This window comes from Macrotis lagotis, chromosome 2 (assembly GCF_037893015.1).
Source record: "Macrotis lagotis isolate mMagLag1 chromosome 2, bilby.v1.9.chrom.fasta, whole genome shotgun sequence".
In the NCBI taxonomy this organism is placed as follows: domain Eukaryota; kingdom Metazoa; phylum Chordata; class Mammalia; order Peramelemorphia; family Peramelidae; genus Macrotis; species Macrotis lagotis.
This window is the reverse complement of record NC_133659.1, coordinates 148,113,581-148,132,661: the sequence shown is the minus strand read 5'-3', so window position 1 is coordinate 148,132,661 and position 19,081 is coordinate 148,113,581. Positions and strand designations below refer to the sequence as shown.

The 19,081-nt window shown below is 36.2% G+C and overlaps 1 protein-coding gene across 1 annotated transcript; it reads right to left on the bottom strand.

Annotated features, from left to right (window-relative positions):
• Nucleotides 1-963: 963 nt before the first annotated feature.
• On the bottom strand, nucleotides 964-18,778 carry RBM34 (RNA binding motif protein 34). Its single transcript, XM_074222982.1, is given in 12 exon segments — nucleotides 964-1,311; nucleotides 2,017-2,135; nucleotides 2,547-2,586; nucleotides 2,846-2,909; nucleotides 3,032-3,115; nucleotides 7,259-7,302; nucleotides 11,035-11,094; nucleotides 11,952-12,204; nucleotides 16,831-16,913; nucleotides 16,916-16,975; nucleotides 17,715-17,889; nucleotides 18,652-18,778. Coding segments are annotated over 12 exon segments (1,323 nt in total). The 5' UTR covers nucleotides 18,705-18,778; the 3' UTR covers nucleotides 964-1,023.
• Nucleotides 18,779-19,081: the final 303 nt, after the last annotated feature.

Here is a 19,081-nt window from a genome sequence, read left to right as displayed (position 1 = left end):
GCTGCTGACTTACAAATGATATACCATGAGTATATACAAACATTCTACCTAACAGTCACAAAATCTGTAATGAAATGCACAAAACCAGACCTGAACAAGGATCACTTCTACAACAATTAACTACAATCATTAACATTTAAATAGGGCTTACTTTATGCTATGCATGGTGCCAATAAGCATTTTATAGTTAACCATCTCGTTTGAAATATCTCAACAATTCCCTTTATTTCAGATTCTCTGTAACTGGTTACAACTTAGTGATCAAGAAGTTTTTGGCTCCACTTAAAAGGGCAGCAAGCCTACAGGGTTTGAAATTTTTATCAACAAAGGAAATGCAGAAATTGGTATGGTGTTGTAAAAAATTAACTGAGTAATATCAACTTCAAAAATTATCCTATAAATGAAAAGCTACTGTGCATGGCATCATTAAAAAAAAAAAAAGTGGTCTGTCTTTGAATCCTGGTTCAATTTGAAAGCAACTTAACCAGCTGTGTGATTGAGCGAGCCAGAAATTTGGATTTTTTACATTCAATTTCCTCATTCCACCATCATTTATGAAATGCTAATCACTGTGCTAACTATTAAATAACATTTATTTTTAGCCAACTTTAATAATATTCTATTGTTGTTTTTATTAAATGAGAAATTAAAGCATTGTTTCTAAGGTTACTAAAATTAGCTAGCCCATTTTCCAATGTTCATTCAAGTCAGGTGTTCCCTATACAGATATGAGTGGTTTCAGGATGAGAATACCAATGTTGGAGTCAGAAAGACCACAGCTTCTGACATAGCTGTGTGATTATGCTAAGTCAATGAAATTCTGGCCCTCCAGAGAACATTTTGAATCCCATGAAGTTTCAGTAAATCTTAAAACATACTGCTAGGAGGTAAGTTTTATAATTTGGAGCCACCATTAGAAACTAGGGTTGTCCAGATTTTAAGGATGCCTTACATTTTCTCAAACTCATTAAATAAAACACAACTTTATTATGTAAATTATCCAACAAGTAGAAACATCTCAGATTATTTGTGTTTTTCTATTTGCTTTTTACTTTTTCCACTTTTTTGCCAATTCTTTTTCTTTTTCAAGGGATTAGCTTTTTCTCCAGTAAATGTATTTCCAGAATGTTGTCCTGAACTTTTAGAAGGAAAATTAAGTTTGTGCTTAGATTTAGTGGAATTTTCCAAAACTTTGCCAGGAGTATGGGATGGTTTAACCTTTTCATTATTAACATAACGCTTGACTCGTAGTTTTCTTCCCATTAATTCAGAGTTGTTTAATCTCAAAGCAAGTTGTACAGCATCAGTATTCTGAGGAAATAATTCAAAGAATAATTACAAACAAAATTTCATGATAAAGCAAACATTTGCACAAAACCAAATAAATGATTTTAATGCACCAGAGCAATAACTTTTCATTTTTTTAAGTTACAAAATATTTAAGTTTTTTTCACACCCTAAAATCCCACTCCACAGGTAGAAAAAAGACTCTAAAAATAACCAGGATACTGGTTGTGCAACCTTAAATCCTTGGGCCTGTTTCATCCATAAAAGAAGGGAGAAATTGCTCGCTAATGACAAAGTTATATTTCCAGTTTTCAAAACAGAAAACTGAGTCATAAATTCACTTTAAAAGCTATCTGGGGCAGCTAGGTGGCACAGTGGATAGAACACCGGTCCTGGAGTCAGAGGAGGACCTGAGTTCAAGTCTGGTCTCAGACACATAATAATTGCCTAGCTGTGTGACCTTGGGCAAGTCACTCAACCCCACTGCCCTGTAAAAATTTTAAAAAATGAAAATTTAAAAAAAGGTATCTGAAATACTGCTAGGAAATTTTTTTGTCAGAAAAGTTTTTGTTGCAATGGCCCTCATTATAATGGGGTTTAAACTGTATCAGTTTTTCCCCCAATACAGAATTGGAGTGGAGATTTAACAATATAAAATGGAGTACTAGCACAGTATTACTTTCTTTTAGCTTATCTTCAAATAAATAATAATGCTTTAATTTTTCATACCTCGAAGAGCACATAGCCACATCCTTTGCCAACTCCAGTGACTTTATTTCTCACAATTTTTACTGCTAAAACGCTTCCACAGACAGAGAAATGCTCTTGAATAGCAGCCTCTTCAATCTCTGCAAACAAATTCAACAAAACAAGTTAAGAATTTTACATTTAAAAAAATTTTTAAGACTAACACAAAATTTTAGTATATTTTCCCAAAAGTTTACATTTTCTCAATGTTATAAGTCAATTTTAAATCAGAGATTCAGTCAATATTAAAACAACCAAATTTTAAACTTAATTTTGTTCTTAATTATTCTAAATATAAAATGTTAATTTGAATATTTGTTAAAAAAAAAAACTTGGGGCAGCTAAGTGGCACAGTGGAAGGAGCACTGGCCCTGGAGTCAGGAGTACCTGAGTTCAAATTCGGCCTTAGACACTTAATAATTGCCTAGCTGTGTGGCCTTGGGCGAGCCACTTTTTAACCCCAATGCCTTGCAAAAATCTAAAAAACCAAAACAAACAAACAAAAAACTTACTGTAAGGAAGGTTTCCCACAAACACTGATCTCTTGCCCCTCTGAAACAAGAATTTGAGTTTAATATGTTAATGGGGGGAAAATAAAAGCCAGAAATAAAATCAAGGAAGGTATCTATATAACCATGACTAGTAATGAATAACCCAGTTCTGCTCATGTAACTAGAAAGCACTTGTAGCACCACTAGGATTCTGAACTAGAGACCAAAGCCAAGACAAAACAATTTTATCTTTTTTGTGCCACTTTAAAAAAGTATATTAAATAGAATTCAGCAATTTTAAAAATACAATCTTAACTTACCAAAGGAGTGTCAGATATAAGTTCAACTCGGATGGGAAATCCCTCTGCAATGTGAGCACCATTTCTATTAAGGACATGAGGATGGTTATGAAAAGAAATGAGGAACAAATTACAAAGATTGCCTAAGACTGACAAAAAACAACAAAATTTTACTTCAAAGATTAACAGATCAAAAGATAAAATTACCTTTTTAGTGCCTTTTCAGCAGCACTCTCTTCCTTAAAAACTACATAACCATTGATACTCTTCTGTTCAGGGTGAACTTCACGTCTATTAAAAAAAGTGACTATTAAAAATTTTTTTACTTTGTAAAATATAATAAATGTACATTCTCCTATTTCTTACCCTTCATCACTATTCAATAACTATTCCCAAAATAAATGGTTTCTTTACATAAATATGTAAAAGTGAATTTAAAGAGACAATTCAATTGTGGAATGATTTGTGGGACAATAACCAAAATAGATAACCTGTCCTTATAAACTGCTCCTGTATCAAAGAACTGCTAAATTTTCTCTGTGACTCTTATTCTTGGGAGTATTTCTAGTATACTAGAATTTAAAACTGGTGAACCTAGAATAATAATAGGTATAACAGATTAAGTTGAAAATTGTTGCTGGAACTGACTGAATACAGAGAAGAAATATGCAATAAGATGACAAAATTTCAAGGCATTCCAGGATCAGTTTTCATTGAGAAGAATCTAAGAAATGAAAAAAAATTTTAAGCACCTATCATGTGACTGTCTTAGGCACTGAGGATACAAATACAAATAATCAGTTCCTGCCTTCAAGGAGCTTACAATAGTCTAATAGAAAATTATATTATAAATATAAATGCCCAGGTAAGAGTTTGAGGCATTTGAAATAAAAAAAGAAATATATTTGTGGAGTCAAAGGGTAACTTATTCCCATATTCTTCCCAATATCAGTGGTAATATTGATGTAATTACTGTCTCCAGAGGGTGGGCTGGGGAGAAAGAGGCAGAGTTGGCAGAATGCCCAGACAGGCCCTGGCTAGTGGATGGCTGGATGGTATATATGGAGCATGACATAGGGCTGGCTAGATAGAGAATATGAGTTGAATTTATTCCAACAAAAAGATTAAAAACACTGCTTTTACTACACACACACACACACACACACACACACACACACATATACACAAAACAAGCTGTGGGGGGGTTGCAAACACAACAAAAGAATACAACTACTAACTTAGAAATGACTATTCTCATCTCTATAAAATTTTCCTAATATTGTTATACAATGAAAAGTCAACTTGATGAAAACATAAAAGGGACCAAACAGAAGATTTTCCATATCACACCTCAGTTTTACATTCACACAATTGAGAATAAAGACCTGTCAATTGTTTATTGATTTTTTAAAAAGCCTTTTATATCTTGAAGAACAAAATTCTGCCTTAATGACTCTCAAGTATCTGCCATATAAAAATAAATATATACATCTCTTTAACAATATGACAAAAGATAATTTTGTTCACGTTTTGTTCATTTTAAAGGTGAAAACAAGGAAATAAGCTCTGATTCACAGATGACATTGTCGTAATTTCACCAATCCCCAATAAAGTTAAAAAGAAATCCTTAGTAAAATCTGGGACAATACAAAAAATAGATTAGTCTAACCATCTGTACTGCATGGAAAACACAACACTCAGATGAGTGTATAAGTCAATTAGCATTTATTATCTTACTATGTACCAGGTACTGTGTGAAGTGCTAGATAGAGCTATAAAGGTAAATGACTGAATTAGTCTCACAATAAGAATATAATTGATGAATTAGATAAAGTTAGGGAAGGGCTTTTTTGGGGGGCTTTCTATTTTGCTGCAATAGTCATCAAACAACATGGCCCTCATCTAAAAAACAGAGAAGATCAGTGGGACAGACTAGACAAACAGAAACTAGAGTTAATTAATACCCTACTGTATATGTGAGATTTCCTAGAAGAACTGGGAAAACTTACAGGAACCATAAAAGACAAAATAGACAGTTTCAATCATAAAATTGAAAAGGGCTTTTGTAAAACTAAAGCAGTAGCTGGATTAAAGAGAAAGGGAATAAAATCTTTGTCTAACATATCTGATAAAAGTTTAATTTCATTCATGGATCTCAATAGCAAGCCTTCTAGTTCATATTATTGATGAGAAAACTAGGTCTCAGGAAGGTTGTAAGTGATTTTGCCCAGGACAGGAACTCTCATCTTGACACAATCCAGCTTATCAGTGTCCTTCCTAAAATATGATACATAGAGCTGAATCCAGTAATCCAGAGGTGTTCTGATAAAGGCAAGTACATGAATGACTATCATATCTTTATTCTTGGACTCTATGCCTTCCATATTGTAGTCTAAGCTTGTATTATTCTGGCTGCCCTATTTTTTAGAACTATTAGAAAAGTCCTAAATTTCAAGTACATCATAGGTTAAATATACATTAAAAGCTAGATTGAACTGAACTATGTGATAAATACAGTTTAAGAGGTGAACACTAATGATCTGGATGAAAAATGGGTTCAAAGACAAGAGTGGATGGGTCATTAAGCTGAAATAAAAAACAGTAGGTGAACAACCCAAATGCTGCCCTAGTGCTTCCAACATACTAAAAGAAATAGAGGAACCTCTCTGGCATGGTAAAGGACTTATGATCCTTCTGACCTTAAGGTCAGAGTGAACAGATGAGAAGGAATGGAGAAATCTCTACAGTTAAAGGGAACACTAATAAAACTAATAAAACTATCCATTCACTAAAAGGACAGAAAGCATCAACATTACAAAAAGTAGCAGAGCTGCACAAAAGGTACATTAGCCTCTTTTAGCTCTCTGAGAACCTGGTAACATGGATCAGAGAAAAACAAGAGACAAAATCTACTTGATTTACCACAACCTGTTGACAAGTATAATTGTCACAATTAGTTATTGTCCTAGAATAGTCAAATTCTAAGATTATGGGAATAAATTTAAGGAAGATTTCAGGAGTTCTTCTGATAGAAGATACTTTTTCTTTATTTTGGGCTTGGTTTTTTTTTGTTTTCCTTTAAAGCATGACATACATGGAAATGTGTTTTGCACAACTCCCTTTGTAAAACCAATGTCAAGTTGCCTTCTTTCTCAAGGAGAAAGAGCATTTGGAAACCAAAATTTGAAATGAGGAATGTTAAAATTGTTTTTCATGTAATTGAGGAAAAAAATATCAATTTTTTTTTTTAGGTTTTTATAAGGCAAACGGGGTTAAGTGGCTTGCCCAAGGCCACACAGCTAGGTAATTATTAAGTATCTGAGACCGGATTTGAACCCAGGTACTCCTGACTCCAGGGCCAGTGCTTTAGCCACTACGCCACCTAGCCGCCTGAAAATATCAAATTTTTAAAGAGTTTATATGAACTAGCAGAACATGACCATCACCTTCAATATGGGCAAACAATAAGCTTATATATTCCAGGTTAAGAGTGACAAATAGGGGTGGCTAGGTGGTACAGTGGATAGAGCACCGGCCCTGGAGTCAGGAGGACCTGAGTTCAAACCCTGCCTCAGACACTTAATAATTACCTAGCTGTGTGGCCTTGGGCAAGCCACTTAACCCCGTTTGCCTTGCAAAAACCTTAAAAAAAAAAAGCCTACTAAAGAGCAACAAATCAGAGGAGAAATTAAGATTAAGAATAATTTTTTCTGGGGCAGCTAGGTTGCACAGTGGTTAGAGTACTGGCCCTGGAGTCAGGAGTTCAAATGTGGCCTCAGACACTTAAAAATTACCTAGCTATGTGATCTTGGGTGAGTCACTTAACCCCACTGCCTTGCAAAAACTTAAAAAAAAAAAAAGAATAGATTTTCCTGAAGGGAGCATGGATCACTGTGGCAAATAACAAACAAACAAACAAACAAACAAATAAATAAATAGATCAGCAAAATAATAAGCAATAAAGAAAAACACTTAGAGTAAGTAGGTTTTTTTAGTATTATTATAAAGGTCCTAAATTTCAGGTACATCATAGGTTAAACAGACATTAAAAACAATCTAGAATCCTAATGAACTATGTGCTAAACACAGTTTAAAAAAAAATGAGTTCAGAATACTCAAAAACCTGCCTTGCCTAGGAAACATGGAATATACCTCATTCATTTATAAGGAAATGCAGTGATCACCTTTCTAAGTTTCTTAATCTGTAAAAGGGGGATAAGGATACCTTTAGGATCTCTTACAGTTACCAATTCTTAAATAATTATGAAAAAGTGCTTCAAAAACTAAAGGATTTCAATAATAAATGTCATAATTACAGTACAGGAAATATAGCAATATATAAAAACAATTTTCTTAGGTCTAACAACTTAAAATTTTATTAAAAAAAGGAGACAAATTAACTTAATGGATTATTTTCTTCAATCAATAACTTACTTTATTGCAGCAATCTTTTTGGATAAAGTGCTCTTTGCTGGAATCTTTAAAACAAAAATAATGTTTAATCTTAACATATTTCTTCAATTTTATATAAGGGAAAGGAAGAAAATTTCAAAGTCAACAATATTAAAAAGCCAAAATATGAAATTTGTTACACTACAATTGAATATATTCCTAGAGAAAAAAAATCAATAGTAAAATAAGTTCATTAAGAATCAAACAAATGGGGCAGCTAGGCAGTGCAGTGGATAGAGCACCGGCCCTGGAGTCAGGCATGCCTGAGTTCAAATCCAACCTCAGACACTTAATTACCTAGCTGTGTGTGGCCTTGGGCAAGCCACTTAACCCCATTTGCCTTGCAAAAACAAACAAACAAAAAGAATCAAACAAATAAACCTTAAGTATGAAGTTGCCCTTACCATGGGATTTGTCCCTCAAAGTTTTTGTGTTTGATTTTATTTATGTTTTTTGTTTTTGCATTACTTGCATTTCCTAATGTATCTTTTCCCTCAAGCCAAAAATCATATCATAAAATAAAGCATGAGGGAAAAAAAGGAATTTAGTAAAGTCAACAAACTTATCAATCTAGTCTTAAGCTGTAATGACTTATTAAAAATATTCCATAAGAATTTAGTAGAGATGACCTGAGGCTTCAGGAGATAAATACTGAAGATGAGAAACAATAAGAATTTAGAAGTGTATCTCTTCCATAAATACAAACAACTGCTGCTCTTTCTGGAAGTGAATCCATAGCCATTTGTGCTCCTTCCTGAACCTGTGTGACAAAGACACTTCCCAAATAGAAAGTTTATAATTATTCCCAATTTGGGAATAATTGGGATCTGCTTCTGCCAAATTAGAAGTAGTGAAACAATGTAAATGAAAATAGTATAACACTGGTAATTTGAAGGGATCAATCTTGATTCCAGGGAAAATAGAAGATGTACATCTTCCCCCCTCAGTAGTGAGGTGGAGGGCTAAGAGTTTAGAATGCTGTATATGCATTTTATTTGCTTACAGTTTTTTTTTGTTGTAAGGGAAGATTCATGGAGGAGGGAAAGCAAAGGAAGTACGTTGGGAAATGATTGTTATTTTTCAAAAGTCGTAAACATTATTTATTGAAGATGGAACTATTATCTACACAAAATTCCCTTATGAAAGTAGAAAATAAGTAACTGAATACTATTTAAGAATTCACTCAGAAATATTATACAGTATCTTCTATATACAAAGTATGATATGGAATACAAAGATTAACACAAAAGTGTCTCTGGCCTTTCAGTCAGGGTTAATTAAATACAGAGACAGGAGCAGCTAGCTAGGTGACACAGCAGATAAAAGCACTGAGATTGAAATTCGGAAGACTTAACTTCATGAACTCAAATCTGTCATCAAATCACCTTAAAGCTGTGAAACTGGGCAAATCACTTAACCTTGTTTCTCTGCTTCCTCATCTGTCAGAGCTGGAGAAGGAAATGGCAAACCACCTCACAGTATCTTTGCCAAGAAAACTTTAACAGAACTAACAGAGAGTCATCAGACTTAACTGAAAAATGATTTAACATACTGTACAAAGCAATATGCAAATGAAACAGATCATACCCTTTGACCCAGCAATTCTTATACTATGCCTATATCCAGAAGAAATCATTTAAAAAAATGGAAAAAGTCCCATGTGCTCCAAAATATTCATAGCATCTCTTTTCAAGTGGCAAAGAATTGTAAATCAAGGGAATGCCCATCAACTGGGGAATGGCTGAACAAGTTATGATATATGAATGTTATGAATAAGAAACCATGAATGGTCAGACTCTAGAGCAGCATGGAATGAGTTATAGGAACTGATGCTAAGCAAAGGAAGCAGAACCAAAAAAAATTGTACACATTAACAATATTTTGAGTTGATCAACCTTGCAGCTCCTCTCTCAGCAGTTCTGAGTCCTAGGAAAATCCTAGGAGACCCACTATGGACAATCAATTCCAATCCAGAGGAAGAAAAACAAAACAAAAAAACCCTATAGAATCTGAACTACATTCATTTCTAAAAATTTCTCTTATGTATTTCTTTCCTATCTCATGGTTATCTTTCTTTTTCCTTAATCCTAATTCCTCATACAGAAAATGACTAATCTGTAAGTATGTTTAACACAAATGTGTATGTACAATATTCACCTGACTGCTGCTGAGAGGAGAGAAGGGTAGGAAGGGAGGGTGGAAGGAAATTATGTAACTTAAAAATATGCATATGCAAGTGGATCAGTGTTGAAAAACTTTCATAATGTAATTAGAAAATTAAAAGATCAATTGAAGAAAAAAACAAATCAATATGCAATAAAATGCCATAGATTCATTAAGACACACATGTATTAAGCATTTTCTATGAACAATTAATTTGCTAATTATGAACAAAATTCCATTGGAATCTGAGGAGGAAGACAGAATTTCTGATAAGAGAGGTTGTTTACCAGCAAAAAGCTTTATTTAGATAGTGCTTTAAGAATGGATAGGATTGGGGCGGCTAGGTGGTGCAGTGGATAGAGCACAGGCCCTGAAGTCAGGAGGACTTGAGTTCAAATCTAGCAGCAGACACTTAATGATTACCTAGCTGTGTGACCTTGGGCAAGTCATTTAACTGCCTTGCCCCCCCCCCCCCAGAAAAAAAGAATAGGTAGGATTCAACACTTTAAAAAAAGGGAAATAGCATCACAGGAGCAAAGAAAGGCTTAAACAGTGATGTGGAAGGTCCCATCTGAGGAATGACCAACAGTCATGTTCACCAAATAAAAAAGATTTTTATAGTGATTGATAATACTGTACAGATTAGTTGAAGCTAGACTGTGAAGGTGCTTAAATCTCAAGCTAAGGAGTTCAAATTCTTTCCAAGGCAGTAGAACGTCAAAGAAGAATTTTCAAAAAAGGAAAAGGCATAATCAAAGGTGTTCTTTAGGAAGATTAATTGCATAATGGTGATAGAATAGTGTGGAGATGAAAACAGGGAGACTAGGCAAAGGAATGAGGACCTAAACTAAGATGGTAGCAGGAAAGAGAGGGAATGATTCAAGAGACTGTGATGATAGAATCAACAAGTTACAGGAACTAAATTATATGGTTTAAGGGCAGGGAAAAATTAAATATAATTGAGATTTGAAAATTGTGGTATTAAAAGAAATATGAAAATCAAAAAGAGAATCTGGTCTACAAAGAAAATTCTATTTAAAACATTTTGAATCTAATGCGCTGGCAAGACAAACTGGTAGAAACTGTAAGCAAGCAGTTGGCAGAAGTGAGGAATTTGAGAGAGGTAAGAAGAAACAAAGATTTGTGAGTCACTTCCAAAGGAGGAGTTTAATTTGAGGAAGTATTTAACATTTCCTAGATAAGAGTACAGAGAGATTAAGGACAAAACTTGAATAATTTTTATATTTAGGTTAAGAAACAGTGATATGAAATTAAAAGTCTTAATTATATATTGTCTTTCATTTAGCAAGAAAATTATCCATTTACATTTCCTTCTCAATGGGAGTGGCCAGCAGACAATGTCTGTCAAGTATAATGTTAGGCTTAATAATATGGCTAACAATTTACTAGGAAATGAAGATATTAACTTATACAAAGACAAATATAACAAAAAGATAGTAATAGGTTAGGCCACTTAACAGCAAGAAATGGATCTGAACTTGATAAATCCAGAAATAAAAGTTTAGTAATTGTCTACTCTATCACACTAACCTTTATGCCAATAATACTATAGGGTTTAAAAGGAAACAACATACCAAAGAACGAAATCGTACACATTCTATTTGTCCATACTCTTTAAAAAATGATTTCAGCACCTACAAATCAAACAAAACACTCATTTTATATTCATATTTTTAAAAATCAATTAAAATTCCCACAATATAACAATAAATAAAACCTACCAATTTTAATTACTAATTTTTAAGCAAAGTAATAGTCAAGGGCCAAATGGTCCACTCCAACTATTGAATTCAGTTGGGGAAAAAAAAAACTTAACAATAATGTACATACAAAAGCTAACCTAATTCCAATTCTTGACATTTGGTGTTTATATTGTATTTCAAAGTATCATCATTCACTTGAATTATAATAAAAGCCTTTTGGTTGATCTTCCTTGTCTCATGTTTCTACTCACTCCAGTTTATCTCTACTCAGTTATCAAAATCATCTTCCTAAAACACAAGACTGACCAAGTCAACCTTCCCCTCCAAGTAATAAACTCCAATGGCTTCCTATTACCTCCACAATCAAATATAAAATCCTGTTTGGCTTCTAAAGGCCTTTGTAACTTGGTCTCTTCTGACATTTTCTGTCTTCATACCCCACATTACCCTCTAGATATTCTAAGTCTAGTGATACCAGCTTCCTTGCTGTTCCAATACACTCATTTCTCAACTCTGTTTTTTCATTAGCTGTCCACATGTTTGGAATGCTCTCCTCTGCCCCACCTCCTGGCTTCAAGTCTCAGTTAAAATCTCAGGCTCCTTTAATATTAGTGTTTTCCCTCAAAGAACACCATCAATTTAATCTGAAAAAAATCTACCTTGTACATACATTATCTACATGTCACTTCAGCTAGAATATGAACTGCCGAGGGGCAAGGAACTTTTTTTACCTTCCAATGTGATAAAATAAACCACTATAAATCTCTACAATCCATATATTCACTCACCTTTTTTTTACAGGTGACAGGTAAATTTCCCACAAATACTGTTCTCTTATTCTTTATTCTTTCTTCTTCCTCATTCACTTTAATCTTCTTCCTTTTATTTAACTCAAATGAATAATTTGAATTATCAAGTATTTCACCATCTGTTGTTTTACCATTATTACCATCTTGAGAAATTTTCTTTTTCTTCATCTGTTTAGCTTGCATTTTTTCTTCTTCTTCCTCTTCAAGATCAGCAAATACCAAAGCACTTTCTCTTTGAAAGACAAAATGTACATAAAGAGTAACAGGAATATCAAACATACCTGGCATGTTAAGAAAAATCACTTTTCCAATTTAACATTTCAAAACATGGAAAAAAGCTTAATTTAACAAGTGGATAGTTTTTTTTCACAAAGTTCTTAATTCACTAAATAACTTCACTAAAAAATTTTACTAAAAACAAAGATTATTTTAAGAATGTCTAACAAATCTATTTCTTTTGCATCTCCCTTTTTAATTACAACAAACTACATTTCTAGGAATTGTAAATAGTTTTCAGTATACAAATATCCATGGATATTGAATATCATGTCCATAATAGCCTATCCATAATTTCATTTCTTCCATAAACTTAACATTAATGAAACCTAAGATATTAGGAATTTTAAATGACAATCAAAATAAAAGAAAATATTTTAGATATAATTTTTATTTCACTGTCATTATGTGAAACAAAAAATTAAATTCGTTTATTTATTAAGCACCTGCTTATGTATCAAAAAGAAAAACTACCAGCCCCTACCCTCAAAGAGTTCATAGTCTGGGGGGGGGGGTCTGACAAGTATGTAAATATACATTATAAGTCAGGTGATGATAAATGAAGAGGTCCAATCCTAGGAGAAACGTGAAGAACAACTTCAGTTGTCATTATTAAAAGCTTCACAGAGAGGGTAGAAATGAGGATGAATGCATTTCAAGAATTCAGAATAAGCAAAGAAAATGAAGAAAGAATAGGAGAATGGGGATGTAAAATAAGAAGGAGATACAAAAGAGAGGTGTGAGGACGATCAAAAGACAATTTAGAAAATTAACAGAAAACCATACTTTTCCATAATGTTGCATTAAACAATGTCTTTCCATGTGAATTCCAAAACTTATACATATATAACATTATATATTACTTCAAAAAGCATTATATACTATTTCACCCATTAGAATCCCATCTATTTCCTTGAGCATATCTTCCTAGATCCTTTGCTCTCATCACTCCCTATCTTATACTGCACCGGATTCTATCCCTAAACAAAACAAATGTCTATGGGTCAGTTTTGTTGCAGGAAACTAGATGACAACAATATTGCTGTGTACAATGTTCTCCTAGATCTGCTTACTCCACTTTGCATCACTTTTTTTAAGTCTTTCCAAGTTTTTCTGAAACCATCCTGCTGATCATTTCTTAGAGTACAATTATATTCTACCACAACTGTACAACACTTGTTCAGTTATTCCCCAATTGAAGGGTACCTCTTCAATTTTCAATTCTCTGCCACCACAGAAAGAGATGCTATAATTATTTTCCTACATAATGGTTCCTTTTCCTCTCTTCCCCACCCCCCATCTTTGGAATACAAACCTAGTGTTATTCATGGTTCAAAGGGTCTGCAATTGTATAGACCTTCAAGCATGGCTCCAAATTGGCTTTCCAGAATGGTTGGTGCATAAATCCTTTTCTTTTAGTTTTTGCAAGGCAATGGGGTTAAGTGGCTTGCCCAAGGCCACACAGCTCCGTAATTATTAAGTGTCTAAGGCGGCATTTGAACTCAGGTACTCCTGATTCCAGGGCCAGTGCTCTATGCACTGCACCACCTAGCTGCCCCAGGTGCATGAATCTTAACAGTACCCTCATGTCCCAATTTTTCCATATCCCCTCCAACATTTGCTATTTTCCTTTTCTGTAATAATTACCTAATCTGATAGGTCTCTTCATATCCTTTAACTACTGTCAACTGAGAAGTGATTCATATGAAGACAAGCTTTAAAAAGGCTTGTCAGGTACTTACAAATTTCATTTTCTACTCAATAAAAGTAAACTCATGTGCTCACAAACGGACAAATCATTTCACAGATAGACAAATCATTAATAAACACTTATTATGGGTTAGGCCCTGTGGGAAGGGACTAAATTCATTTTTAATTTTGTATCTATAGAAAGTATTCATTTAATAAACACTTTGGTTTAATTCAATGGCAGGCACTGCCATTTTTAATTTTTCTATTTCCATAGCCTGAAACTATGCCTTGTAGATAACCTTTATTCAACCATTTAAGAAGCAACAACCTAGTCCATGCAAGGCACTATATACCAGGCTACAGGAAGACAAAGAGAAAATGAAAAACTAGTCCCTACCCTTAAGGAACTGCTATTCTACTGAGGGTGTTTACATTTCTTACACATTTCACAGCAAACATTTTACTGAATTCAGTATTTGTTTTTTGGGTGTGAGATTAAGGAATGGGGAGGAGAAACTTTTTAAAATTAGCCAAATGCTCATGTTGCACCTGATAAGCATTCTCCAAATCTCTTCTTTACTCATTCTCAAATTTAGTAACCTCATCAGTACTCATTCCCTCCAAACACTTATCCCAGCTGATGATTTCCAGACTTTGTTAGAACCAACCCCAATCTCTCTTCTGAACTTCACCAATTTCTTATAGAACATTTCAAATAGTTTTCAAACCCAACATGTCCAATCTTAAACTTATTGTCTTTTCCCCAAAACCCAAACCTCAACCAAATATCCCTATTTTTAATTAAAGGCACTATATCTGTCACCTCAAAGTTACTTTAAACTTCTCACTCTTCCTCACTTCACTATTTAATCAGTTGCTAAATGCTATAATTTCTACCTTCACAATATCTCACATACCTCTCTATTCTTAGATTCAATAGTTTGGGTCAAGCCTGCATCTACTCTTAAATATTATAAAAACCTCACAATTAGTGTCCCAGCCTCTAGTCTCTCCCACTCCAAACCAGATTCCACAACTACCAGAGTATTTTCTTTTATCAAAGATCTGACCATATATACTACTTGATAAATCCCAAAAGCTCCCCAGTGCCTTCAGATAAAATATAAAACCTGTCTGATTTATAAAACCCTTCATAACCCAGTTAAAATCTTAATTTCCACATTTTATGGTAATATTTTTCTTCATATATACTATTAGTTCTTCAGCATTGAAGAGGACTACACCAAATGACTGAAGGCATGAGTTGGACAATTATGTTGATTATAGTGAGGGGTATGCTGAGCAGGACATCCTTCTCACTTGCCTTTACCAGAATTGTTCCAACCCAGGGCGACTGAAGATGATCTGGCTGCTGCTGGAGTCTCTTGGCCTTAAATGGTTTTGATTCCTTTCATATCAGCAAGGCATCATGGCACACCATTAACACACAGCAAGCAATAGTCTGTGCTATGTGGTGACAGAATTTGACAATCAGGTACATCCTAGGGGCAGTTAGGTGGTGCAGTGAATTGAGCACTGACCCTGGAGTCAGGAGGATCTGAGTTCAAATCCAGCCTCAGACACTTACTATTTGCCTAGCTGTGTGACCTTGGACAAGTTACTTGACCCCATTGTCTTAAATAAATTTAAATTTTTTTTTTTTAAATCAGAGACATCTTAACCCGTCTCTTGATGGGTCAATCATCAGTACATCTTTCCACTCAAACCTTCCATCTTTGAATTGTGAGCCATGCTCATCAGTATGATACAATTGGCAATTGTTTTTAGCACTAGGACAATGTCATGGGCTATATTGCTCTGCTGTTAGTACAGTCCCTAGAGCTCAAGCTCATTAGACATAGCCAGAACTCACATTCTACCTTTTATCTCCATGCTTTTGAACCAGCAATCACCAAAACCTGGAATGCACCACTTCCTCAGCTATGTTTCTGAGAATTCCCTCAAAATGCAATGAAGAATGATCTTCTAGACCATAGCTTTCCTAATTCCCCACATCTAGAATCCTCCCTTGCCCACTTTCTCTACATTGTATTTATTCTGTATTTACTCTCAGAGGTACAAGCTGTCAACCCAACAGAATATAAGCTCCTTTGCAACAGGAATTCTTCCATTCTTTGGGCTTGAAGTGGCTCAGTGGATAGAGCACCAGCATTGGAGTGGGAAAGACCCATGTTCAAGCCTGCCTCAGACATTTCCTGGCTTTGAGGCCCTAAAAAAGTCGTTTCACCTCTGACCCTTAAATTTCTTTATTTGTAAAACAACAAAAACAATCGCTAACATTTAAATCACACTTAAGATGTGTCAGGCTCTGAACTCAGGGCTTTCCAGATATTATCTCATTTGCCTGATACAACTACCATGGGAGTTAAGCTCTACTCTTGCCTCCATTTTACAATGAGCATTATAAGGATCTAAGTAGATGCTATTTATAAACCCTGCAAAGATGTGCAAATCTTGAAATAAGTTACTATTATTATTATTATCATTATTGTTGTGATTTATATTCCCAGTACCTGGTATATATGAGATGGTTAATGAATGAATAAATGCTTCTTTATTGACTGATTGGCTGCATAGTACATGGTAAAGAACAATGAACCTCTGGTCATAGAATCAGCTCAAATTCTGGGTCTACCATTACCATATAACCTTAGCTATGTCATTTAGTTTCTCTGGGCTTCAATTTCCTCATCTGTACAGTGACGGATTTTGGCCAGATGGTCATTAATTCTCCTTAAATTTTAGATCTATGAATCAATATGACCTCAACAGATTAAGGAAAAACAGGGTGGAGCAAGAGTAACAAAGCAGGCTCAGTAATTTCAGTTTCTAAAAGTCATGAAAATATGCCTCCTGACATAGTACTGACCTGTTTGCCAATTTTTTATCTGCATCAGAGAGATGCTTCTTCACTATAATTCTTTTTGCAGGCTTTTGTTCAATACCAGCACAAGTTCTTCACTGTGGATTGCAGCAGTCTCATCTTCATCATGTTTTCTCTTCTTACTGTTAACCTTTAAAAGAAACTAAGCTATATTTAAAGAGTTTTCACTCAGCACAACTTATACAAAAATCCTACTCTTTCCTCCTCTCTCTATCTCTCCTCCCTCAATTGGAAGAACTTTCCACTCTAAAATTACTTTTCATTTACTCTGTACCTTGTATACACCTAATTTCCAACATCTTGTCTCCACTCCATGTTCTTTAGTGGTAAAAATTTGTTTTTACCTTTCTTTGTATCCTTAGCATTAGTACAGTGCCTGGAACATGATAAATATTATTGACTGACAGTCTTATTGATTGATCCATGATGATATTCTATATTTGGAATCAGGAGACCAGCCCTGTTTCTTATTATCTGTAGGACCTTAGGCACCTCATCAAATTTTGGGGAGGCTGGGGGGCAGGATGGAGGGGGATGACTAGATATCTTCTGAGATTCTTCCAACTATAAACACAGGATCTTATGAGTTCCCTATGTTCATTTCAAATGCATAGCAAGTGTAATGGAGAGAGAGCTGGCCTCTTAGCAACATTTTGGATAAAGAGTAGACCTTCTTGGAAAGATCTGAATTCAAATCTATCTCTGATCCAGGGTTGATACTATCTAAAGTATACCCAAGAAATCCTCTAAGATTAATTAATTGATTAATTGCAAAGCAATTGCTATAAATATGTGTTCCAAGTTCACTGTATCAATGAAATTAAATTTCACCTAGGAGAAAAAAAGATACCAGAACATTTCTGACTTACTTCTCTGGCAGTCACATAGACAGGCTGTTGCACTTGTGTAGCTGAAGAGCTGAAGAGTGATGCCAGGCGGCTCTTGCCATTCTTAAAGGGCTTGTTTTGAAACAAGCTGCTGGCCACCTGTCCAACCTGATATTCTCCAGATGCAGAGCTGCTCAATGTGTCCTCCACTGCTTTGCTGGAAGGAAGTAAAAGCAAGTATGTTTTTTAGCACTCTAAGGTTTGTAAAGTGCCTTTCAAATTATCTTATTTGCTACTCATATAGACCCTTTGAAAGGGATACCATGGTCATTCCCATTTTCCGTGTTGTGAGCATAAAAGCTAATCATTGCTCCTTTTTTTTGCCTTTGTCTATCCAGCACTTAGCACATACTCAGCACATAACAAGTGGTAATAAATGATTGGTAATGGATTGATGTGTCAGAGAATGAGATTTAAACCCAGGGCTTCCTTACTTCAAATTCATCCATTTATCGCTAGATCACCACACATACATCTGTAAAGAGACAGTGAGAGCCATCTCTGGGGCAGCTGGCGGTGCTGGGTCGGAGTCCAGAAGCCCCGATGCCCATCCCGCCGCCGCGCCCTGTCTGCCTCAGGTGTCCTCCTCCGCAAAGCGAGCTGGAGAAGGAGGCAGAGAACGCCGCAGGCTGCCGCAGCCGGCCAAGAAGGCCCAAGCGGGGTCAAGAAGGGGGCCCGACTGGGGGATGCGGAGCGCGTGTGTGCGCGTGCGCGTGTGCGCGCGGACGTACATCGGTGTGATCCCCGGCGCGGCCCCGTGACGTAGGTCAGCGAAGGGACTTCCCTGCAGTGGTGCCAGTCTGAGGCGGCACCTGAACCCGCGTCTCCCGTCTGTGAGCCCAGGCTTCCCCGGGCCGGCCAAGGGCCGTGGGGGCCGGAGGGGCACCGGCCCCGGCGCAGGCTGGCGCACGTTCCTCACCCGTCTCCGCTCGGCCTCTTTTTCTTCCTTTTAATCTTCCGCTCAGTCGCCATCTCCGCCGCAAGGTAGCACCTGGGCTGGAGGCGGGCCACGTGACGGCGCCCACTTCCGGCGCCGCTCCGGCAACTTCCGGCCGGCGGCCTCGCCCCTCCCCCTCCTCCTCCTCCTCCTCCTCCTCCTCCTCCTCTGGGTGAGGCCGAAGCCTCGCGAGTATTAAAGCTTCCCGACGGCCCTTGGGGCCTGTGGCCCTGGAGGGGCGCCGACTACCTGGACGGGGCGGGGCGGGGCCCGGGAGCGGGGCCCGGGGCCCTCGGAACTTTTTCCTTTTGCACCTTTTTTAGAAGAGGCGGGGAAGTGGGGGAGGGGGCGTTCCGAAAGGAGCGGCGCGCCGGACGCGCGCAGGCGCGGAGCCGGGCCTCGGGATCGGGGC